The sequence below is a fragment of the Rhinolophus ferrumequinum genome, chromosome 11 (genome assembly GCF_004115265.2).
Source record: "Rhinolophus ferrumequinum isolate MPI-CBG mRhiFer1 chromosome 11, mRhiFer1_v1.p, whole genome shotgun sequence".
In the NCBI taxonomy this organism is placed as follows: Eukaryota; Metazoa; Chordata; class Mammalia; order Chiroptera; family Rhinolophidae; genus Rhinolophus; species Rhinolophus ferrumequinum.
In genome coordinates, this window is record NC_046294.1 from 61958204 (window position 1) to 61984890 (window position 26687).

At 35.0% G+C, this 26687-nt stretch overlaps 1 protein-coding gene across 2 annotated transcripts; it reads right to left on the reverse strand.

Moving 5' to 3' along the window:
* Positions 1–1411: 1411 nt before the first annotated feature.
* On the reverse strand, positions 1412–25343 carry CHORDC1 (cysteine and histidine rich domain containing 1). 2 transcript variants are annotated; one of them, XM_033121281.1, is made up of 11 exons: positions 25141–25343; positions 21302–21351; positions 17745–17801; positions 16595–16752; positions 11189–11292; positions 10469–10527; positions 6245–6315; positions 5174–5279; positions 3253–3372; positions 2755–2817; positions 1412–2506 (listed from the first exon to the last, which is right to left on the reverse strand). In XM_033121281.1, exons 1-11 carry the CDS (start codon positions 25202–25204, stop codon positions 2360–2362), a joined length of 999 nt encoding a protein of 332 aa, XP_032977172.1. In that variant the 5' UTR covers positions 25205–25343; the 3' UTR covers positions 1412–2359. The 2 variants fall into 2 exon arrangements, with proteins under 2 accessions (XP_032977172.1, XP_032977173.1); XM_033121282.1 differs by having other exon boundaries at positions 2317–2506; positions 10469–10524.
* Between the last annotated feature and the right edge of the window lie 1344 nt (positions 25344–26687).

Below are 26687 nucleotides of genomic sequence, written 5' to 3' on the forward strand. Positions count from 1 at the left end.
TAAAAACAGATGGTCAAAATTAATGTTCTATTTTAGTTAATAGTATTCTACGAAGACTAATTCTTAGTTCTGCGAATGTTCTATGGTTATGTAAGATTTAAACATAAGGGGAAGATTAATATAGGATATAAAGAACTCAGTCATTTTTTTTAACTCTTCTGTAAATCTAAAATTTTCTAAAAATAAGACATCAAAAAATAAATAAAAGCTCAACTTCTTAGGAACTTACTTTATACTAGCAAACGTAGTAAGCAAGAAAATAGTATTTTGTTTACCACGGTTAGTTTAGCTGTCATTAGTTTAGCAAGGGTATGATAAACCTAGCTTTGACTGCTTTGCTATAGTAATTACTCTGAATGCTGAGAAAGACAAAGCATATTTCTAGAGCAACAACTTAATAAAGTTTATCACTTTTTATTGTTATGACGGATTGTAAAATGTAAAACATACTCTACCTAATTATAACTGTGTCTCTTCATGTATGAGTCAAAGATAAATATCATTTAGATTTTTATCTGGGAAACAAACTCAGACATACACAGAAATAAGAAAGTAAATAGAAGGGTCACTAATGCAAGCAGACTAAATATGTAAGCTATATCTAAAAAAAAAAACAAAACAGCGGTCTGTCCTTTTAACTAACTATTAGGTATATAATCCACTTACTTTAAATAATAATTCAATAGCACATAAGATATTAAGATACTGTTTAGGGGAAAAGAGCCGCAAGAAGGAAACATTAAAAAAGGGTACATTAATCATTACCTGACACCAAGTATCAACCTCTTCCCTAAACAATAAAGAAGATTTCATGTCTCCAAATGGGTTCAGGTTCCTCAATTAAGAAACATCAACTTCTAAAAATTTAAATACAACTCAAGTATTATAAACCTATGTACTCTATTTGGGTCCAATTTTTACTGCCAAAAATTTCTTGCCATGGTATTTTATTGTCGTGCAAGCCTGGTTGACAGATTTTTTTTGTATCTCGTAACAGAGCAAAACCATTTAACAATTATATATCTAATAGCTATTTGTTAAATAAGGGTTGTAGAATGAGATATACTAACTCTTTAAAATTTTAGTCTGCAAATTTTCCTTTATAAGAATTCCATTAATACCAAGAAAAGCAAAACACTGAAGGGGCTTAGCAAATAATCATTTTAATCTACATAAGCATAATCCATGCCCAAACTTATTAAGTTCTATGAGAGTTTTGGACTTCATAACATTTCTTATTTTTCATTTCCTTTGTAAGCTCTGCATTACCTCAAAAAGTTAACTTATCTTTTAATGGGTTCAATTAGCATAAATAATCGAATTCTGATACCTATTTAATAAAGTACAATATATAATCAACATTCACCTAGAATTGTCAAACTGTTCATGAAAACCTAAAAAAACCCTCCAAAACAATTAAGCTATTTTATTTAACATGTAACAGACAGCTGTCATAAAGCAAAGCTTAAATCGTTTTCTGATACTCTAATGTATTTCCATAAGCCTTTTAATCTATAATTTTATAGTATTCCATCAGGGAGGCCAGATATGTATTTAGTTTCTCTTTATACATAATTCAAGATTGTAAGAGGGTGTAGCTATAATTCAGATACAATTTAGTCATAACATCATACCAAGACCTTATAAATAATAAAGAGATATTTAACATTATTGCTTAGTTTTATAAAATGGTAAATTTTAACCAAATTGACACCTCTATACTTGTTTCTTATACTCTTAAATCATACTGCTTGGCAAGTAATATAGGTATTGATATAGTTTTTTATTTCAATTAGTTGTAAACAAATTCTAATTTGTTAATCAATGCACATATTCCTCTTTACTTACTACACTACCTCAGAATTATTTATACCTCCCACAGAAAGTAACCGTCCCGAGTGGAAAAAATATTGCAGAGCTTTCTCTCTTCTTTAAAGATTTTCAAGTATCATAGGAACACAAACTCATGAGAAAACTAATTAAAATTTTTGACATTCCATCTTGCTTTACTAATTATGGAATAGAAAGAAATGAACAAATGTTACTTTATGTTTCTTGGCTTAACATAATATTACACTAAGAAATATTGTAACTGTTTATGAGCTATTTTCTAGCTTCTTCAAGTATAGGACACAACTAAGGGAGAAGAAATGAATAATCAATCTTAGGTAACTCAAAAGGAAAATGGGAGGCACAAAAAGATAAAATGACTTTGGCTTTTAAGAACCTACTGTTGACCCTGAAATACCAGATTCAACAGTAACAACATTAACAGAATAAAAGATTACAGCAGCAAGCCACCACATCACCACATAGTAAGAATTCTGAAATAGGCAAACACTTTTTATTCCCTCTCAGTTTATTCTGTTTTATCTTCTTTTTGTTTTTGCTGGTTTTTGGTTGCAGGCAATTCAAGGCTTGCCCATTGCATAGGTTCAGCTTTTCTCATGGTGATCTCAATCTTTGTTGCAGTCATAGTTACGTAACTTCGCTTTACATCAATCACCTGCAACACATTAAAGAGAATTACAGTAAACCTGTGTAGTTTTATTAGTTTTAGAGGAAAATATTGATCTTACGATAATAATCAAAAATCTAAGTCTCTAATGCCAATTCAACACCTAGATTTCAACTTTTTGGTAAGAATAATGGTAAGTTACATATCTACTTTGCATCAATTACTAAAGTACTGCTTTTTATTATATAAGTGGTATTTTAAATTATAAGACAAGATTCTGCTGGATTAATACTTACACCCCATAATTTCACATTTTGATGAAATTCCTTCTCTCCTTCAAATACAATGTGCACATTTAACTGAAAAAGATACAGAAAGTTGAGCGATCAAATCCAAATTGAAGGTTTATGATAGAAAACAATTATAAAAAAGAATATATTGATAAAAATCATTTAAGCTATTTTAAGAAATTGCCAACATTGTAATTTTTTATTTGAGAAAACCATTAACAGAAAAAGAAAAATTAACTTGAATTTTCACACTGAGAACTAAGTACTGTATTATTTGATAAATCTTCTAGGCTACTACAGTATCTCCAGAATGCTTTAGAAATAACTTTATTATGCAGAAATTTTCGTTTAAAATAGTTTCTGTGAAAGTAATTTCAAACTTTTTTCAAATGGGAAAGATTAAAAGATCTTATCTTAAAATCAGCTCAAGCAAGAACAGTATTACATTAACTTAACTAATAATGTATAAAGAAAATTTTACTCAGACATATTTAGTGTACTTACCAATGTACTATTTGCTACTACTTGACTAAGTTCTGGAAGTGAATTCTTAGCATATACTGAAATGGTGACTTCACCCCCAGTCTGATGCCAGTCATGTCTACATGGAACAACTTTCTTCCCCTGTAATATAAGACAAATATAAGACAAACTTTATGGATTTACAAAGTGGCACATAATTAACCTCTTTATAAGAGGAATTTGATGAATCTAATTGGGAAAAATTACCAGGTGCTACTGAGCCCTTAACATTTTTAAAGGCAAACTTCTACAGTTACCATCAAGAAGTTTAAACAAAATATATCATAATACAAAGAATCTTGTATAGTTTTATGATTTGATAACACACTTATTTCTTCCATTTGATTTTTTTCTTTTAGGGTCATAGTATTAATATATACTGAAAAAGGCAACTTAAGAACTCCCCATGAAACTTTATCAAATTTTAACACTCCGCAATCCACTAAGTACAGTCATAAAAACATTCTTTGAAGACTGAAGTGAGAAAGACATTTGCTTAGGGGGATACACCAGACAATATCTTAACCTCATGCAAGGAATCTTCCATTTATTTTCTACAAATTGGAATCTGCTATTGTTATTGAATACTCATTTTCCTCTCATAATACATGCAGAAAAAAAGAATTCGTGGAAGTAATATTTTGATTACTATTATCGAAATAATTATTACCTATCGGTGTTACACTGCTATATCAGTAATATTTTGAAGAAAAAGACAAACTGATTTGTTTTATAATGAGGCTTAGTCACATCATGCAAGAAACTATAAGGCACTCCTGCTGTAAAAAATAGTATTTACATTTTGGTACAATTGTACTAAATTTAAATTTCTTATATCACTTAAATTTTTTGCTCCTAGCTACTGGCTTAGACACTTAATACTTGGTAAGTGCATGCATTAAAAAATAACAAAAATATTTCATCAAGAGTTATAGTCTGAAAACTTTTGCATATAACAGAAAACAACAGTTTATGTTTTCAAACTAAGTGTTTCAATCTTTTGGAACACGGAGAAATTACAGGAAGACTTCCTTTTTTGCTAATAAAACATTCCTCGAAATTTCGTAGTAGATGAATTATTATAACTTGAGCGGTATATTTATAATCTCCAACCCATGTGTTATTAAAAATTAGAAATTATAGAATACTCAAATGTAGAATATGAATCCCTAAAGCAATGTGAAAATTTACAATTATTTTAGAAGAAGAGTCCATTGCCTTGGGGTTATTAATGCCAAATACAACACATAAAAATAATTTATTATAAAATACATTAATAGCTATCAAACACTTATTTAGTAATAAATTTCTTGCCTTCTTACAACTTAATGGGATTTGGGGGAATTATTTGCAGAATCACAAGTCTTTTTAAAAACTGTCCAGGGAAGTAGAAACTGATGCCTTCTTTTTTCTGTTGATAGATTTCCTGTACCAAGCAGAGACTTTCAAAACAATTCCAATAAACAAGTCTGCAATCCTCCTCTCTGGCAACTAGATGAAGTGTTTGTGCATCTGTAAAGGGCTAAATGAAGTTCTAAGTGGCCAAAAGAGAATCATAGGTCTAAGTGATCAATAACATCAAATGAGTAGAAAAGTGCCTTTTATAAAACCAAAGGTGGGAACAAGCCATGGAATTACAGAAAATATGCTCCAATTATGGTAGGCTTAAGTATTTCACAAAAACCTATATGCTTGCATGGAAATACACAATGGCTATTTTGATCATGCTCTGGAGCTTGCTCTTAATTTTAGTTTTTGTGTTTTTTTTTAAGACACATCAAAACTTTACTATGTGCGGGAGAGAAAAACTTTTTTTAAAATTTGAAGACAGAATAATCTAAAATCTTTTAAGAATGACTCAGCTGAATACATCGTAATGTGTTATTTTGAAAAGGTTACTTACAGTATCCTTTGCAGTCCACACATGTTTCCCTGTTGTACAGCCCTCTTGGGCTAAAAATGTATTAAAATCAGAAGTTTTTCTTCTACAACAGCTCCAGTATTTCATCCTTTAAAAAAAAAAAAATCAAAGGAGATTTTCAGAAATAAAATCTCACAACCAATTAAGGCCAGAAGTATAATAGTGACATGTGTAATTAAAAAATTCAATAAATAAGTGTGCAACTTCAGTATCTTACAAGTGTCTAAGTTACCAATGAAAACTATCAGCAGGCTAATAATTTTAAAACCAGAACGCCAATTATAGCAATTGTGGAGTTCTTGAATAAAGAAACTTAAAACCATCACATAATTCTCAATCAGCTTTTTACTAATAGCTCTCATTCCAGTGTCCTCACGAAGCTACCAAAAAGTAATATGATCAAAGATTTAAAATCCTCACATTCGAATAACCCAGGAAAGTGAGAACATAACATGCAAACAAACTGAAAAATAATGTATACACATCTTGTGAAGGACAGTCCCTAAGTAAGCGAAACCCACTACTGAGAAAAATCTAACACTGGAAGACAAAAATTACACAGTAAAACTTTGGGTTTGAATCCTGAAGGACACTGGAAACAGTGGAAAATTTTAACATGGTACTGTGTTTCTATAAACTACAGGGTAACATAGAAGAGAGGCTCTCAACAGAGGACTGTAGAAAAGTATGGGTTTTCTTGAATGCCACAATGTTGGTGTCTTAGTGCCCCAGGGTCAAAAATTCTGAATGTCCTACAATGTGCAGAACAGTCCTTCAAACAAAATACTATTCAGCCTAAACAGAGTATCACATTGAAATATAATGGAATAAGAAGAAAACATGAAGTCTGAATCACAATGGCCACTTAACTGTGATATTGTTTCAGTTTCTCATGTGTAAAAAGAAGACAAAACCTACATTTCTAGGATATTGTAAAGATTACACGACAATGTAAATAAACTAATTAAAAAATGCATGGCAAATAATGTTTAAAGGAATATTAACTTTTCCACCCTCTACCATGAAAGTTTTAATTAGTCATGTATAAGTTACCCTTCATGGAAAATAGGTACTCCAGAATGATATACACAGACTTCTTCTAGACTCTGTAGACCCTGATATGTCTAAAAGAGAGAAAAAAAATTAGCTTCATATGTCAGTGTTATGTTTCATACACATCTAGTATTGGTGACCTCTATGAATTATGGAAACGCTCAAGAAATAACAAAAATTTCCTAGAACATTCATAAAGTCGCCCTAGGCCATTCCAATAAGAAATAAAAAATGACTTCTTTTTGGATATGCTTAAGTGCCGGTTCCCTATGAAAAAGGCAAATAGAAAAGTAGGCAATAAGATTTATTAAAGATGCTTTCAGACTTTTGGGTATTAGGTCACATCCAAGCCTATTCAGGTATTTTAATTTACAATACAACATTAAAACCAAGAGATTAGTAATCTCAACAGAAATAGTTATAGCATGATTTATATACATCAATTCTGTATGGGCATTATGAAATAATATGGAAAATCTAATAAGCAAATCTGGAAGTTCTAGAGTGATGATTTCTTATCCTTATGGAGGAAAAAATGAACTGCAGACAGACACACACACACACACACACACACACACACACAACCACCCACCAAACCCCGGAGGTGCCAAAAAAGTGTATACACATTTTAAGAGATGTTATCTATGTATTACTTTTCCAAGTTGAATTGAATTACAGTAGCAATGTGTAACGTGACAGTTCGCTCAAAAGATAGCGTTAATCAAATGCATGCTAGTGTCACTATGAGACAGGCAGGACAGTCAAAGACAACGGTGGAAGCACAGTTGTCGTTCTAGGAGTGCAAGATCATTTGAAGTGGTATTTGAAATTCGAGAACATTGCAGAAATACAATGACAATAGAGGAGTGAGTATGCAACAGAACCTGTAACACGCCGAATAATTGCACACATTCGCGGTAAGTTTGAGGCGCGTAGTACTGTGTGAAGAAACTTGAACAGCATGAGCAGCGATACAAGTGGACACTTTGGTTAACGTTGCTCAAGCAGTAGTTCGCAGTAATCAAAACTGTCTGGATGCTGAGGGTAACCACTTTGAGTACCTTTTGTAACTGCAGAAGTCAAACGTGACTTGTATTCATTTTTTATCAGTATATATTATTACAATTTTAAATTTTTTTCCTTTCTTAAAACGTGTATCCATTTTTGGCACCCTCTGTATATATCCAGGGTTTGTCTGGAAGATCCGGGCCCTATTGCTGCTGCCATAGGTGAAGGCTCTATAGATGAATTCACAAAAAGTATGTACACTTTTCTCTCTACTTTGGTATTTATTGCAATCACCTACAAGTATAGAAAATAAAATTCTGTATGTTTACTTTTTGTAAATCCAAAGTACTGAGTGTGTGTATCTCTTAAAGATACTCTCTAAGTACATGAAACTCAATATGCTAGATTCTGAATTTATCACTGTTACCCCCCCAAATCTCCTATTTGTCTTTCCACCTTATTTGATGGCACCATATCCAGTCTCCCAAAGCAAAATTCTGTAAGTCCTCTTTAATTTTTCATCTTCCTCCATCCATACGTAGTCTACCACAAAACTGTCAATTTGACTTAAAAATATCTATCAGTTTAATTCGCTAACCTTCCTCTTGATCAATAGCAGATTTTATGGAATGAGGCTACACTAACATTCTAATTCATGGCCCTCAAGTAAGCACAGTTCTTAAATAGGACACACAAAGCACTGGTCACAAAGAAAAGATGGACAAACTGGATTTTATTAAAATTAAGGAGCCTCCATTTATCAAAAGCCATTATTAAGACTGTTAAAATGTACAGTGTCTCTCTCTGACCAAGAACTTTTAGCTAGAAAATAAAGAATGCCTAAAATCAGTAAGGAAAAAAACTAACTTAATAAAAAGATAGGTAACTGATTTTGGACATGTCACAAAAGCTATCCAAACGGCCAGTAAACGTAAAGAAAGGCATTCAATCTCATCATCTCGAAAATGCAAATTAAAACCACAATGGGAACACTACACACCCACCAGAATGGCAAAAATATAAGACTGGTGTAGAACAAATTAAACCAACCACATAAACTGCTGGTAGGAGTGTAAATACAATCACTTTGGAAAACTATGTGGAAATATCTGAAAATATACACATTATAATCCAGCAATTCTATTTCCAGGTATATCTCTAATAGGAATGTGTACATCTGTCCCAAAGGTCACGCACCAAATGTTCACAGTATAATCAAAAAAAAAAAAAAATTTGAAGGACAGTAGAAAGGACAAACTGATTGGCACATTCAAACAATGGCATATTTTAAAACAATGAAAATGAACACACTATGTTAATAAAATATGCAACAAAGATAATGCTAACACTTTATTAAGCAAAGGAAAACAGACACAAGGGTACTTGTCCTATGATTCTATTTACATTAAGTTCAAAAATAGGCAAAACTATTTATAGTGATAAATTCAGAATCCAGCATATTTCTATGTTGATAGAAAAATGTGGTTATCTTTGGGAGAAGAAATGAGTAGGCATAAACAGAGGGCTCTACTTTGTGAAAATCCCTTGATTTATAAACTTGTATTTGGATCCTTTTAAATGTTGTATTTCAGTGAAAAAGATTAAAAAATTTCTTTAATGGCCTCCATAACCTAAAGGCTAGTCTAACTTTTGAGCATTATAAAAGCCTTTCAGGATCTGGCCTTTACTTATCTCTTTTAATCTCAACTTCACACCAGCAAATTCTGTACCATTATTAACTATTTATTGTTTGCTATATGCTACTGCTATCACCTCTGCTTGGGATACCCTTTCCTTTTTAGTCCATTTACAGAACTGTCATTTGTTTTACAAAATTCATTTGGTATACCTTCTGTCTGCTCTTACTCTACTACCGTACGACCGCAAGAATTAATCATTCTCTTTTATCTACTACTTCTACTTCATACACACGAATACTTTTGTTTCCATTCCTAAATGAGCAAGGTGATCTCAAACTTAACATGAGGGAAAACTACAAACCTGCTCACTCCAATCCCATCTTCTCCTTCTCTGTTAATGGGGTCACTGATCACCTAGACGCTAGAGCCACAAGCCCCCTTCCATTACTTCCCATTCTTTACGAAGTCCTGCTAACATTTCCAAATATCATTCACTCTACATGCATTTACCATGTGCCAGGAACTGCTCTAAGCATTCAAATTACAGTAAAGAACAAAACAAAATCCTTTTCTTGTAGACCTTGCATCAGATTGAACAGGTCACAAGTAAAATAAATATGCAAAATAAGTAGTATGTCATAAGGTGACAAGTGCTATGTAGAAAAAAGTAGTGAGAGTGGAAATGTTGGAGGGTATAATATTTAACGTACAGTAGGTAGGAAAAAGTCTCACTGAGATGTGTGATTATATCCCACATTTAATCACTTCTCCAAAACATACCCTCCAAACCCATTCCCTGGCCTTCCACACTCTTCTCCAATCCTAGATGGTTTCCTTCTTCCAATTCCACTCCTGCCCTACTATATTTGCAACTTAGCAGCAAAGACATATTTTTAAAACCCCTTCTTAAAACAAATTAATAGCTTCACATTATACTTAGAACAAAGACCAAATCCCTCATTAAGCTTGTGAGGACCTGCATAACCTTGCCTACCTCTCTTACCCACCACTTATTTGTACATTCTTGACCAAGCCCCACACTCCTCTTTCTCATAACTTCTTCAAAAGACAAGCTCGAAAGATATAGATACTACTCCCATATCTACTCCAAGGTTTACATAACTCATCTACTAGATTATTCAGATTTCTGATTGTGTTACCACTTCAAAAAGAACTTCTCTGACAATCTATCTCTTCACTCTATCTCCTTGTCTTCATAAATACCTGAATTCATATTCAATTACCTATTTGTTGTTTTTCTTCCTAAACTAGATCAGCCTCGCAAGAACAGAGATTTTTGCTTTAATACTGTATCCCCAGGCTCCAAAACAACGCCTGGCACATATTGAGTGCTCAGCAAATGTAACTGAATGACAATTATTTATTTCCAACATTTTATCAGATATGATGCTCCTCAGAGATAGTCTCTTATCCATGTTCATAGCCCTAATTCATAGCATAGTGCCCGACACGTATAGGCACACAAATGTTTGTTGAAATGAGTCAGTAAATTGCACTGTCTTTTCAAAATTAAAATTTTACTTCCATGATTTAACACAAATTTTACAATACGTACCTTTGAACACCCTCCATTTTTACATGAGGTCCCAATCTTAATTTCATCACTGTCTTCTTCTGAAACAAAGGAAAAAAAGTCAATTAGAAACATTAAAATAGAACACTTGACTGTAGTACCATTCTTCAAAAGGAATCTTTTCCATAACACAAATTAAAAAAAAATAATCTAAATACAAAAATTAAAAAAAAAAACCTGACACTTTAAAACAATTTTAAGTAACTAAGTTTTCTCTGTGACCTTTCAGGTAATGTATTTAAAAAGGTAATAAGAAACGAACTATTGTGATTAGGTTTTGCCTATATCCCCAAAATGATATCTGACACATTTCTATAACACAATACTATATCCAATATTAACCTTATAAAAGAGAAATCAGGAACAGGTACTTTCCTCCCATGGTATCAGGTATAGGATCAGAGAACACTGAATATATTTTATCTCATGCACAAACGAAACATTTACAATTATCAAAGAAATTTAACTCACTGTTAAAAAATAATGAATCAAAGAAAGTAAGTTTTAATTAACAGGCTCTCGTTATGAATATACCACATATTCATTCTGTGGTATTACTAGCATTTAGAGAACAAAAATAAGCTCTTTACTACAATTAGCTACTTCTTCATATGTATATTCAGTAAATTATATGGCTCCTGTCTCTTTTAAATAATTAGTTAATTATATAAAAAAATTACAAAATACAAAACAAAATCTTACCTTTCTTATTTTCTTCATTACCTGATGATAGTTTAAGTTTATCAAGTGCTTGTTTTAGGGAGGCAGACACTTTTAATTCCAAGTTTGTCATTGGTTCATCTGGGCTAGAGAATTTTGAAACTTTATTACCATTATTGATACACCAAAATATTTCTTTGTACTAAAAAAATAAATACACTTAAGAGTCTATTTGTGAAAAGAGGCCAAATGCCTTGTAAATCAACTATTCCCATTAAAAAGTATTTCACAAACAACCACTACAATGTACTGACATTGCTAAGCTTTAACTGAAAAGATTCTGATATTAAAATATTAAGCCTCAAATAATCATGTTACTGCTCACACATGAAATCACTCAACAGTAGGGCAAATGGGAAGGAAATAAACACTGGGAATCCAAGTTTGTCAAGATGAGTAACTCCAAGGAAGGGACCATGATGTAATTTTATATTCCATGACTGAGTAAAATGCTGAGCATATAATAAACAAGCCATAAATATATACTAAGTGAATCCATATTCCTACTGATGGAGATAAATTATGTTGTTTGCACACTGGTATACACATCTATAAATTCACATACAGTTGTATAACAAAGCAATTTTAGTGCAGCTGAAAAATATAGTAATAACAGAATCCCCTAACACTTCATAATGGTTAAGCGTTGTATGTAAAATTTTTTGAGGCCAGCCAGTAAATATGTATTAAGAATAAATGCGGCAATAAAAATAGAAATCTTAGATTATTCTACACCTTTAATAAAATAGAACTACTGACGTAGGAAGTATTAACAAAGTACGTAAAAACCTGTACCCTCATAATCTCTACAATACCTCCAAATGAATTTAGGATAAAACATTTAATTTCTTTCCCTCCTCTTAAGTAAAACAGTAGCCCATCATTAAAAAAACAAAACTAACTCACACTGTCAATTATTGTATTACAGACTTCACTGTAATACTTAAGAATGAGCCATGCCAGAATTGTCTTTTTCTGATAATTTTTTTAATGGGCAAATCAGCCAGCAAGGCATTCGATTAAGTCTCTCGTGTTTATGAATAAGGTGAAGATAGAAGAAAATCATTCTAAGAAGTTTGGTTAATGAACAAATATAGGAATGTCTCTTAGGGTTCTTATCTTGGTCTGGTATTACTAAATATGCTGTAAGTTTATTTTAGTAAGAGCAATAGAGAAAAACAAAGGAAAACAGTAAGTCCATAGTGTGAATAAAATACCAACAGGGACCATATCTGAGGTTAAAATCCAGCTGTTTTTTAATTCCTGTATTTTGGTTCTAAAATACTGAAGTGCAACATGAAGAAAACATGGTGTAATAGTGGTACCCAATATGCATGTGTGGGAAGGTAAAATTAAACTAAAGTCTAGTTCATCAGAAAGTGAGCATGAGGAGTCTATAATTCTACTGCAAAATGATCAAAAGGTATTTTAAAAGTACTTTAACAGATATGCCATCTAAATCAAATACGTTAAAAAATCGTCAGTGATCCCCGACAGACACAGATGCAAAAATCCTCAGCAAAGTATTAGCAAACCGAATTCAACAATAGATTGAAAAGATCATATACCATGAACAGGTGGGATTTATTCCTGGGATGCAAGGTGGTTCAATATCCACAAATCAATTAACGTGGTATACCACAGAAACAAAATGAAAAATAAAAAGCAAATGATCGTATCAACAAATGCAGAAAAAGCATTTGACAAAATCCAGCATCCATTTATGATAAAAACTCTCAGTAAAGTGGGAATAAAGGGAACATATCTCAACATAATAAGGGCCATATATGACAAACTCACAGCTAACATCACACTTAATAGGGAAAAGCTAAAAGCATTTTCCTTAAGAGCAGGAAAAAGGCAAGCATGTCCATTTTTACCACTTTTATTCAACATTTTAGTATCGGAAGTCCCAGCCACAGCAATCAGACAAGAAAATAATCAGACAAGAAAAAAAAGTTGGAAAGGAGGAAGTAAAACTGTCATTATTTGCAGATGACATGATACCATATATAGAAGACCCTAAAGATTCCACCAGAGCTATAAGAACTGGATAAATGAATTTAGTAAAGTAGCAGGATACACAATTAATATTCAGAAATTTATTGTATTTTTATATAGCAACAACAAATTATCAGAAAGAGAAATTAAGAAAACAATCCCATTTACAACTGCATCAAAAAAAACAAAAAAAAAAAGAAAAAAATCAACCCCTCCCCTCAAAAGAAAACCAACAACTTAGGAATAAATTTAAGAAGGAAGTAAAAGACCTGTACTTGGAAAATTATAAGACACTGAAGAGAGAAATTAAAGAAAGCATATAACATCTCATGGATAGGAAGAACATGGATAAAACATCCATACTACCCAAAGCAATCTATAGATTCAACGCAATCCCTATCAAAACACCAAAGACATTTTTCACAAAACCAGGACAAATAATCTGAAAATTTATATGGAAGCATAAAAGACCCCGAATAACCATGGAAATCCTGAATAAGAACAAAGCTGGAGGTATCATGCTACCTGATATCAAACTATACTACCAGGCCATAGTAATCAAAACAGCATGGTATTGGCATAGAAACAGACACATAGGTCAATAGAACAGAATACAGAACCCAGAAATAAATCCATGCCTATGTGGTCATTTAATCTATGGCAAAGGAAGCAAGAATACACATTGGGGTAAAAACAGTCTATTCAATATTTGGTGCTGGGGAAACTGGAAAGATACATGCGGAAAAATGAAACTGGAGCACCTTCTTACTCTGTATACAAGAATACAATGGACTAAAGGCTTAAATGTAAGACCCAAAACCATAAAACTCCTAGAAGAAAACACAAGCAGTAAATTCTCAGACATTACCCTTTTTACTGATATATCTCCTCGGGCTAGACAAACAAAAGAAAAAAAACAAAAAACAAATGGGACTACATCAAACTAAAAAGTTTTTGCACAGTAAAGGAAACCATCAACAAAATGAAAAGACATCCTACTGAATGGGAGAAGATATTCACCAATAATACATCTCAAAAGAGGTTAATATTCAAATTTATAAAAAACTCATATATAACTCAACATCAAAAAAGACAATCCAATTAACAAATGGACAGAGGACCTGAACAGACATTTCTCCAAAGAGAACATAAAAATGGCCAATAGACATATAAAAAGCTGTTCTACATCACTAATACACAGAGAAATGCAAATAAAAACAATGAGATATCATCACCTCATACCTGTCAGAATGGCCATGATCAACAAATCAACAAACAGCAAGTGCTGGCGAGGATATGGAGAAAAGGGAACCCTGGCACATTGTTGGAGGGTTAGCAAATTGGTGCAGCCACTATGGAAAACAGTATGGAGGTTCCTCAAAATATTAAAAGTAGAAATACCTTATGACTCAGTAATTTCACTGCTGAGTATTTATCCAAAGAAATCCAAAACCCTAATTCAAAAAGATATGTGCACCCCTATGTTAACGGCAGTGCTATTTACAATAGACAAGATATGGAAACAACCAAAATGCCCAACAAAAGACGATTGGATAAAGATGTGGTACATACAAGGTGTGATCAAAAGATAGTGAATGTTTAAATATAAAAAATTTATTACAGTAAAAGACACATTGCTATTAAACCCCCTCAGAAAACTCCCCCTCACTTCAATCATACTTATTCCATCATTCTTGCCACTTTCTGAAGCAGTTCTGGAAGTCCTCTTTCGTGAGTATATTTACTTCATCCTCCATCATGACAACACTCCATGTCACATATCGCTCTGGTTCGGCAATTTCTGTCAAATAAAACATTACGGTGTGTCCTCATCCACCTTCTTCACTGGACCTGGCTCTCCGCCAAAGTCAAAATGATCATGAAAGGAAAATGTTTTGAATTGATTCAGGACATCGATGCAGCCACAACAGCTCAACTAAAGACACTCATGAAAGAAGACTTCCATAACTACTTCAGAAAGTGGTAAGAACTATGGGGTAAAGGGAATATTTTGACGGAGATTAATGGCAATGTGTCTTTTACTGCAGTAATTTTTTAAAATTTAAAAATTTTAAAAGATCACACCTCATGTACACAATGGATTACAACTCTGCCATAAAAAGGAATGAAATCTTATCATTTGCGACAACATGGATGGACCTAAAGGGTATTATACTAAATGAAGTAAGTCAGAATGAGAAAAATAAATACCATATGATCTCACTTATATGTAGAAACTAAAGGACAAAATAAAGAAACAAATAAAGACTCATAGATACAGAGAACAAACTGATGGTTACCAGATGGGAGGGGAGTTAGGGGACTGGATCAGAAAGGTGAAGGTTTTAAGAAGGACAAATTGGTAGTAACAAAATAAGGTATGTAAAGTACAGTATGGGGAATACAGTCAATAATATTGTAAATACTATGTATAATGTCAGGTGGATACTAGATGTATTAGGAGGATCACTTCATAAATTATATAAATGTCTAACCACTACGTTGTACACATGAAACCAATACAAAATAACACTGAAGGTCAAGTATAACTGAATAAAAAAAGGCACAGGGATGCAAAGTACAGCATGAGGAATATCGTCAATAATATTGTAATAACTGTACAGTGTCAGGTAATAGACTCTTGGGGTTATCACTGTGTAAGATATATAAATGTTCAATCACTATGTGTTTTGTACACCTGCAATTAATATAATATTGTATGTCAAAAGTAATCGAAAATAAATTTTTAAAAGTTAAAACAAAAAGAACTTGTCAGTGATAATGAGATTAACAGTTTTCAGGCATCTGAAAGTAAAAGATGAGTGACTAGGCTTGTTCTAAGTGGCAAAATATGGACAAATAAAAATCTGGCTCAATACACATGAAAATTATACACTGATTTAGTCACAATATAATGGGCCACGTTGAAATAAAAGCAAATTCTTCTTCACTAGAATTATTTGAAAGAAAACTTAAATATTCTTCTGTTAATAATGTCCTAGGAGATATTCAAGTAACAGTAGAAAAATGGAAGGAAGGACCTCTATATTCTTTTTCAACTCAAACTCATTCTCTGATAAGGACAATTCCTTTACAGAATTTTACTATGCCACAGTAGAAAAGATACAAGCCCTGGCACAAGAAGGATGCATGGCTTCCCTAGTCTGCCATAATTATAGTGGTACAGTGAGCAAATCAGCAATGAAGTTTACTGTGTACATGTCCTCAAGCTGAGAGGGGATATAAAGGAAAGGTCTACCTAAAGGAAAATCAAACAGTTCAATAGCTAGTGACTACATAAAAGGTACACATGGTATTATTCCAAACCATAAAAGGAAATTCCAGAAACAATAATGTGACAATAATATGCAACTGTAAAAAATGTACCTTGGCCTCTTTATTGCTTCTACTGGTTTAGGGGCTTGAATGATGTGCTCCTGAAATCTGGGTTTCAATTCAGACAGTTCTTTCTTCTCACTAGTCTTGACTTCAGGTTTGACGGGCTCAGGTGGCTTTTCACTATTATGTCTACCTTTTGTACAGCCCTGTTAGTGAAAGGTATTCATTATGAGTTATCCTATCATCTATTTCACATGCCATGAAAGTAATACTATTTTTCAATTCTTTATTAATAAAACCTATTGTATGCTTTCACCCCTTGCATCACATTAACTTATTTTAAGAAACTAAAAATAGGACTCCAAATTTGTTATTTTATAAAAGAGTTATTACATTTGAATAATGCATTAAAAATACTTGTAAAACACTTCATAAACATCTACTTAACTATTAAATGTACAGCATAAACTTGTTTATAGGTAACAGATTCTGGAGACCTTACAAAGAGAATTCTACAAACTATTTATAAAAAAGGGTCTCAATTTGATCCCTAGTTCTGCTACTTACTAGCTACATACCTGGAGAAAGTTAATTAGTCTTTTTAACCTCAGTTTCTTCAGTCAGTAAATGGAGATAATGGCACTTAAGATATTTTCTGAGAGGATTAAAACAATAGAATACTTGGCACATCTGGCAGGTGGCAAACATTCAGTAAATGCTAGCTACCTTTTCCATATTCCATTGAGTAATATGTACATTTTAACATTTCTGAAATCATAAGATCAATGGCATGTTATTTAATCAACAGCTTTAGTTTTCTTTCTTAAGGGTACACAAAAGAATGATGCACTTTGATGATATCTTAGATTTGGTAAAACATTATCGTTCCTAACTGAGTATGCATTAAATTTTTGCCTACCATCTTCCTTCTTCTTGATGTTCTTTCAGGACTACTAACATCAAATACAAAGCAAAATTAACAAGTAGGTAGTATGTTAAAACTTTAAATCTCTAAAACAGAAAAATTCCTATTGTAAACACTGTAGAAGGGAGGTGAGCTCCATTTTAAAAGAAAGGTACTATCTGCAAATTAATAGGGACTAGTCAATAGATGTCCAAAATTAAACTTCTTAAATTTGGAGTTTCCCAGAATATGTAATTTTTAGGAGATAATCTAGAAAAAAAAATTAATACTTACTACAATGCTTAAAAAATCAGAAAAATCAGTTGTTCTCCTCTTACAGCAAGACCAACCCTGTGAAACATAAGAGAATAAAAACTGAAAACATTATTTGCATGAGAACCACAACCCAGTAAAACACTCTATTTGCACTTATTGCCTTGAATCCAAAAGTGACTTGCATATATATGTATTTCAGTTTTGAAATGTTATAAATGATTCCGCTAATCAAGTGAAATGCTTTTTAGTCTCTGATTTAAAAAAAACACAAAAGCACAAAAAACTAACCAATGTTAGAAGTGATGTGTGTTATGATCTATTATGAAAGGAAGCACCTTAAAAATAGAGGGACAGCCGGATGGCTCAGTTAGTTAGAGCGTGAGGTCGGAACAGGGTTGCCGGTTCAATTCCCACATGGGCCAGTGAGCTGCGCCCTCCACTAGATTGAAGATAATGACCTGCCGCTGAGCTTCTGGCGGGGCGGCAGGATGGCTCAGCTCGTTAGAGCGCGTGCTCTCAACAACAACAAGGTTGCTGGTTCAATTCCCACATGGGATGGTGGGCTGTGCCTACTGCAATTAAAGATCGATTGAAAACAGCGACTGGACTTGGAGCTGAGCTGCGCCCTCCACAACGAGACTGAAGGACAACGACTTGGAGCTCATGGGCCTGGGAGAAACACACTGTTCCCCAATATTCCCTTTTTAAAAATAAAAAGTTCAACTGTCACTTAAAAAAAAAAAGAGAAACAGAAATTGCTTTTGCTATTAAAAATAGTAATTGATTTTTATAGAACATTTTATAATTTCTAAAAACATACTCGCACATTTTAAAGGATCTGGGGAGTAAGTGAAGTGCTTTACTTTAAAAATCCATTAAGTCAGAGATAATTATAATTCAGTTTCTAAACAAACTAGTAGCTGTTCCTCAACAATAAGCTTTCTACCTATTTTCAGAACACAGTTTAATTAACAAAACAGCCTAAGCATTGTTAGATCTTTGTAAGCTAAATGATCTTTTTAGTGAGAAGCATAAAAATACAGAAATTGTAACGCAGTGTGTGAATACTGAACAAAATATAAACTGGCTTACCAAAAAATGGCTTTAAGTTGTCACCTATATTCCAGCAGCCTCAAGACTTAGGATGGCTCAAACACAGACTAAGGGCCAGCTTTGCACATACCCACTTGGACCTCACTGTTTTTCTCAATACACAGCTTGAAGAATTGGACAGTGGTTTTTTTCACAATATGTACTTAAAGTTTTTTTTTTTACTTTAAAGAGGATGTTAAGTATGCTGTAATTCAAATTTTCCTTTATTTTGAAATATAATTCTTTTACTTTGAATTGAGATGTAAGTAAAAAGTTATAATCTTAAATACAGGGTTTAATAAAATTGATAATATAGCCATCAGACAAGTTATTCTATACAAGGCTTTATTGTTTTAATCATATATGAAGAATAATATCAGGTATTCTGGGAATACTGGGATATATACATGATACAGACCAGTTATCTGAAATGCCAATCTGGGATCCATGGTAGTTCCCTTAAAATGAGAAAATGATAAATTTAAGTGAGTATAAGATTGCTATCTTTTCTTAAGGATTGTCCTTCTCTCTGAATATTTCTCTTCTAATTTGAATATTAAGATGTTCTTTCATTAATGCAATGTTTAACTTCTTCGTTAAACAGAAAATTGGCAACTCCACAGATACTATACTAATTGAATTTGTTTTTTTTCCCTTCTTCCCTTTCTCCCACCCCCACTCCGGTGCAAGCCGTTGTCTCTCAGTCTAGTTGTGTAGGACACAGGTCCCTGGCCCAGGCTGGTGTTATGAGCCTTGTGCTCCTCCTGGCTAAGGCAGCCGGTAGCCAGTCGTCAGTCTGCTGCTCACAGCAGCTCACGGCAGCTCTCACTGGCTGCTCACGCTGGGTGCTGGCCACTCACGTTGGCCACCAGTTGCTCCTGGCAGCACAAGGTAGCCCAAAGCAGCACGTGTCAGCTCACGCTGACCTCCGGCTGCTCACAGCAGCCCAACTCCAGGGAGAGCTGTTGTTCACAATCTTAGCTGTAGAGGGCGCAGCTCACTGGTCCATGGGGCAATCAAACCTGGCGACCTCAGGTTTAGGAGCACGGTGCTCCAACCACCTGAGCCACTGGGCTGGACCACTAATTGAATTTTTGTCTGAAATTTACTGGGCTGTGAAATCCAACAGTCTTGTAAATTCTAGGTCTTCAAGAAAGGTTTATGAAGATACTAATAAACAGTAGAATGAGAAAAGAAACAAAAATACTTCGAAGTAAAATCATTAAGATTGAGTGATTAACAGTTGCGTAGTAAAAAAGAGCAATAGACTGAATGACTAGAAAGTTAGTGATATGATTACCAACAGCAGCAAAGGCAGGCTATTTTTGGCATAAGAGTCCACTTTAGAGACTGGTTTGTGTTTGTCAATGACACACGTAAATGGAATTATGCTGTAGAAGCCATAGGCATTAGAAGTGACATTTAAGGAATAAATGAACTAATAAATGAGGGAAAATAGGAAGCCAAAGCCTGAAAAGTGAAGTATGTCCACAGTTAGGAGCCAGGAGGAAAACATTACACTAAAAGAAAAAAGAAAAATGTACAGTAAGAAAAATAAACATAGACTAGATGGCAGTCCAGGAAAAACACAATGCCCCCAACCCTGCAAAGATAAATATTCCCACAGAACCACAGTTTCCATCCCCAAACATTTCTAAAAACGCTAAAAAAACGTTAAGCAGGAGTTAGGTCTCAACTTGCCCTATGGAATGTTTGTTCCATTTTCCTCACTTAGTAACCAGATTAAAATAAACTTGGCTGCTTGTACATTTTTGTTTATACTTGGCTGGCTAACAGTTAAATGCCAGAAACGTCCAACTAGTCTCTGAAAGGTATAATTAGAAATTCAAAGGGGATCAACAATATTCAGACATTTAAGACTATTTAGGTTCCTAAGAACAAGTAGCAGCACCTAAAAGCACTGCAGAACCATACTGCAATATTTTCTTTTGAGATATACAATGGAAAATGTACCATATTATCATAAATTTTAAAAGATCAATAGACCCACCATGAAAAACCTGGTCAAACATTCTATTATTTCTCTAATTCTCCAGAACATCAAGGATGTACAGGTGGCATCTCTTTTCGGTAAACTTATACGTCTGTCCTGATATCGGCACCACTGTATTTATAACAATCTTTCCTAACATGCAGGGCTGCTCTTATTATACAGCAGCTGTATGACAGACTGAGAGATGAAGATGCAATACAAATGCTTTTATTTCCCCTCAAAATTATGAAAGTGAAGAAACGAGGGATATAAAAATGAGGGCTGGGATAGAAATAACAATTTTATTACTGGAAGACCTTAACAGCACTATCTACTGTTCCTTTACTTTTAGTGGAGCACTTGCTTAAACCACCCAAAACCGTCATTAAGAAAGCAGAGAGTCACAAAGTGAAAAAAATAAAAGATTTAGCATTACACCTCTAAAGTTACTACATAAATATGAAGAGACTGAAATATATCAATTTCCTACCTTCAATGCATCATGAAAAACTGGAACACCTGGGTGGTATGTGCAAGCATCTGGTCAAAAACAGAGAAGAAAAAAAGGCATTTTCCAATAAAGAAGTATCATTATTTCCTTCAGGTGTTAATATTTAATCTTTTCCCCAAATTCAGGTAATACTTTTCTTTGCCTTACATATTCACTCTTGCTCAAGTTTGATGCATGACACACTATGCTTAATATAACACTATTAAAAAATAGTTAAAATTCCAATTCAAAAGTAATGATACTTATAGACAAACACAATACAAAATAGTTCAAGTATAACAAATTATATTCTGTATTCCACTAATTGTTGTAGTAGGTTGCTGCAAAAGTAACTGCAGTTTCTGCAATTATTTTTAACCTTTTAAACCGCAATTACTTTTGCATCAACCTAATAGTAAAATTTGTTTAGTACCAAACTCAAGCTCCAAGATTGTGCTATCATCTTTCAATTCTGTTTTTTTCAAAAATACTATCAAACTTAAGCCTTTTGCCATGATGGTCAGATATATCCGAATGGGTATTTCCATCCACTGACTGTGGATAGAAACTTCCAGAAAGAAAGTTTAGGAAAACAGATGTACATTTTTCTGTTTTTGTGTTTTTCAAGAATAGGAAATTTTTACACATAAAAATAATGTCATTTATATACAAAGCAGCTCAAATTGTTATTATTAAATGCATAAAATAGTCAAATATCAACTTTTTGGGTTTTTTTGGTGGATTTCTAACACATTTTGGAAAAAAAAAATCTTGAAATCAACGCAGCAAAAGAGTTAAGTATTCTTTATGTGCACTGATCCATGTTACCCAAGGCTTCCTAAAAATATATTTTGGAAGAGCAGGTTCAAAATTTTAAAAACTGATGTTAATATCTAATTGCTAATTTAAGTTTCCTAGACAGGTGTCAACTCCTAGACACAAACTTCATTAAAAAGAAATTTAAGTTCTACAGTCTATTTTCAATGATTGTTTGATTGTTATTTTCTATTTCCTTATACTCTTCCTCATCATCAATTTTTACTTAACTCTTATGAAAATGGGCTTATTACAGTTCGCAGCATGGAGTATTATGTCTAAAAAAATACCAGATAATAGACACACTTACTCCCTGAGGGAACCTTGAACTTAGGAAAAACAAGTCAGCTCCACACCTGCATAATTTTCTTATATGGCTACTCTGCTCAACCTTCATGCCTACTTAGCTTTCAATTGTCTACAACCTCTGATTGCTGGTGTTGCCTTAAAATGATTAATTCCTGGTACTTAAGGAAATCTCCCTACCCCTGTATTAATAACCAATATGGTTTCCTTAGTTAGTAACCAGGTGTTGCGTTACATAGATAATATGCTAGAGAATGGAAAGTGTCAAGTATTTTCATGGTACAATAAGTAAACCCATGAATTAGAATTAAGCTATCAATTAAGGGTAGTAATGGAATTAAGGGCTGGAAAAAAGTAGACATGAGTATGTAGAGGGCTATGAAGTTGAGAGAGGGGAACCAAAGCAGAGAACAGAGTATTTTTAAATACCAAATTTACATATAGCCAGAGACATAAAACACATAACGTGTAACACAGCAAGAGGCACAATAATAAGTCAGTTTTGGCAGAATGGCAGCAGCAGTGAGTCAGGTCTTAACCATACAATTATTATAGTATGAACATCAAAAATTCACTGCTTTCAAGAGTAAATAACAAGCAGATGGACATTTTCCTCTCTGCTCTTTATATAAAGTTTACCAGCAGTTCAGCTCAAAGTAATATTTTAAGGGTAAGAAGCTACAACGTTATAGTTGTAGTGGTTAAGAGCCAAGGGCTTTTAACAGTGGGTCTGACCCTGGCTCAAATTTTGCCTCTGTCTCTTGGTAGCTGTTTCAGTTTCCTCCTATGCTTACTGGATTAAATAAAATACTGTTTGTGAAGTGGTACTTTTTCCAGAGTAACAGTTTAACTATATACAAGTTTCCAATCATGTTTCCTTTAAACTCATTTAGCTGTGTTTCAAACTAAAATGTCCTATCAGCTTAGAAGGGAGTCTCGTTATTTTAGTCAACACGTAAGGTCCATCCTCTCCCATTGTATAAAACTTTCTCTTAACCAAGTCCACAGTTTGCCATTAACTCTTGTCTTCTACTCCCTCCCTATCTCCATTTGCTTAACTTTCCATTCAGTCAACCGACTTCCTTGGAGTATTTATTCTAAGTCTCTAAAATGACTCCATTTGCTGAAGCAAATAAAGTTTCGGCTACCTTACTGGCGCTCCCAGCCGCGTTTGGTAGCTGATCACACACAATCCCTGAGAATGTCCACTCCTGACTTTCCTGTCTCCTCTCCTCTCTTTCCTAAGTACTGTATCATTTCACATGCAGAGCCAACTTCCAAAATGTGGCTTTATCACCTCTTAATTTTACGCTGGTACATAACACCCTTACAAATAAACATATTGTCCGGTACAACAGAGCATCAACCTTTTGCCTTTATTAGAATACTGTGCAGACACTAAGGCAACTTACTTGTTACTTGGACTACCAATAGCAAAGGGCTTTAAAATCCTGCATTCCTCGATTATGTCACTCACTGAAATCTCACTATTTTCCCAGTGAATAACTTCATATTAATATAAAATTGTCAATGACAGTAACTTGAGTATTGTATAAAGACTGGATTTATCTTTTCCTCAGAATCCTGCCAATGGTCTTACCATTTTAAATGTCACCAATTCACCTGTGCACTAAGGTAAATATCTCAGACATCTCAAAGGTGAAAAGGACTTTAAAAGGCATCGAATTTAATCTCTTTCACAATGAAGACCAATGTTGCTACCATGCTGAACTCGGCTTCTCTAATATGCATACGTCATAGGGCTGTAAAGATTAAAATGAAATAATGTAATAAAGTGATAGACTGGCACATAGAAAACACGACAAATGCTGCTACTTCATCCCTTTCACAAATCGCAATCGAAGTTCATTGGTCATTTTCTATTTTTCACCGGGTCTAGTCACTACCTGTCACTTTACATCATTAACTTGACACCTTGGTCCAGTGGAGATAATTCAGTTATCCTGTAGATGGCATGGTATTAAAATTGGGCGGCCGTAACAAAAATACCCACCACAAATACCGCTACTAAGTAAGTAAAGGAGAACCCATGTATCCCCCCCCGGGGCGGGGATATCAAAACTTCACAGCGTCAAGATATAGGACAATTTTCCTAACCAAGTACACCTTTTTCCTTTTGACAGTAAGTTTGTAAAAGTGGGTCTACTGAACACGCCGACAGAAGGCTTTCAGACCGACTTTTATACGAATACAACGAGGCCGAACTTAACATGCTAGGGTAACCCGCCCGCTGTCCAACCCTCCCACCTGTCTGTCCGTCTGTCTGTCCGTCCGTCCGTCCGTCCGTCCCACACTCACTCTCATTCACAGCAAATCAACCTCCGAGCGAGACCCGTCGCCCCGGGATGCCTTCTGCTTCCCCAAAGAGACCGCGTGGGGATACGGAGGTGCTCCATCCCAGGCGAATTGCTGGGTGAGAGAACCGCTGGGAAACACGTGTGGCCCCGGGGAGCGCGGCTCAGCGGGTTCCGGCGGCGGCAGACACCGTTACGGGCGCCGGCCCCGGGGCCCCGGGGCCCCGCGCACCAAGGAGGCGGCGGGCGGCTCCCAGGGCAGCCGAGGGCGGCCGGGGGGAGCCTGACCCGGGGCAGAGCGGCGACGGCTCGCGGGAGGACCCCGGGACCCCGTCTGGCCCAAGGGCGTCCCCCGATAGGCGGCGGGGAGGGGAGGGAGGGCTGGCGGCGCTTTTCTCTTACCGTCGGCATTGACCTCGGGATCGAAGCGCTGGCCGCAGCCCCGGTTGTAGCACAGCAGGGCCATGTCTTTCCCCACCGGTACCAGTCCGGCCCAAAAGCCGGCAACCGCAAGACGCTGCGTTGCAACCACCAGTCCGAAGGCTGGGGCGGCTGCCGGCTTCCGGAAAGGACCGCTTTCGCTTCAGGAACCTTCGCGAATTTTCCGGTCGCGCAGGCGCAGAGGTGAGGGGCAGAGACGGAGGCAGAGGCAGGAGGCGGGGCTCCGGCGGGGTCCTGTGGGTCTGACGCCCGCGGCCGGCGGCCGGGGCCGGAGGTGGAGCGCCGCTCTTCGTAGTGAGAAACCTTAAGGGCAGGAAGTGAAGGTAGCCGAGGCGTGGCCTGCTGTCCAGAGTCCTTCGCCCCTCGTTGGCTGTGGGTCTCTCGCGAAGCAAGATGCTGCTGTCGCGGCCCCGCGTCCGAGCATGCCTCTTCCTTTGGAGCCGGCTTACGCAGCCTTGGCAATGTTTGTCCCCTAGCTGCTGGAGAGTTTCAGTGCGGAATCCTGCAGTTTTCCCGCATCCTCTGCGTAGAACGTGGTTGCTTAGTAAAGGATGAGAGGAGTGTTGGACGACTCTCCTGTGTGAGTTTGTCTCCACTGTCCTGATTCTGAAGCCCTGGAGAAATGAAGGCACTGGAGGCAATTTTAACAACGAATTGAGGTCAAGTCACTGTGAAAATACAAAGCATTTAGAGGTCAGAATATATAAAAAACGTACTGATCAAACACAGTGCTAGAAATGGTCGCTATTGCTTTAAGACCTTGGGGTAATTGTTGCTGTTTCCTATTAGCTTCCATTTAATTAATTTATCGATACTTAATTTTCTAATCATGGAACCTTACTAAAGGTTTCACTAAATGCACTGTAAAAAGTATAACACTAACAGGCACACACAACACTAGCTCCAACTTGTATACTTCCCAAACTTGGGGCACTCGAAATAAAAGCAAATGCTTTTAGATAAGTATACAGAACAACCTTAAAATACTCACTATCAGTAGTTTCTATGTAGAAATAGAAAGTTACACGATGTTTCCAGTAATCCCAACCAAGTCTGTTAGAGATTGGCTCACAATCCTTCAACTCCAATAAAAAAGCCTTCTCATTTTTCCATATTCCCCTCTTTTCTTTATATTTAGAAGTGTTAATTTTTTATGTAGTAATCCCAACATAGATATATACAATGTTGTATCGCCTTCCTTTAACCTAACATGAGTATTTTTTTTATTTTGTTTTATAATCACGAATGATGAAGTAGTATTCTGTTGAATAACTGCACTATAACCATTCTTCTTTAAACCTCACCAATTTTATTGTACATATATATGCTTATTTATTGTATGTTGTTTTCTTATTTTAGGTTTTCCCCTCACGATAATTACTGAGAAGTGGCAGTACTAGAGTAAACAGCATAAGCCTTTTAAAATAATTTTCAAGATTTTAAAGATATATATTGCCAATTGTTTCCAAAAGATGGTACAAATTTGCAATTTTACCAGCTGTGAATGC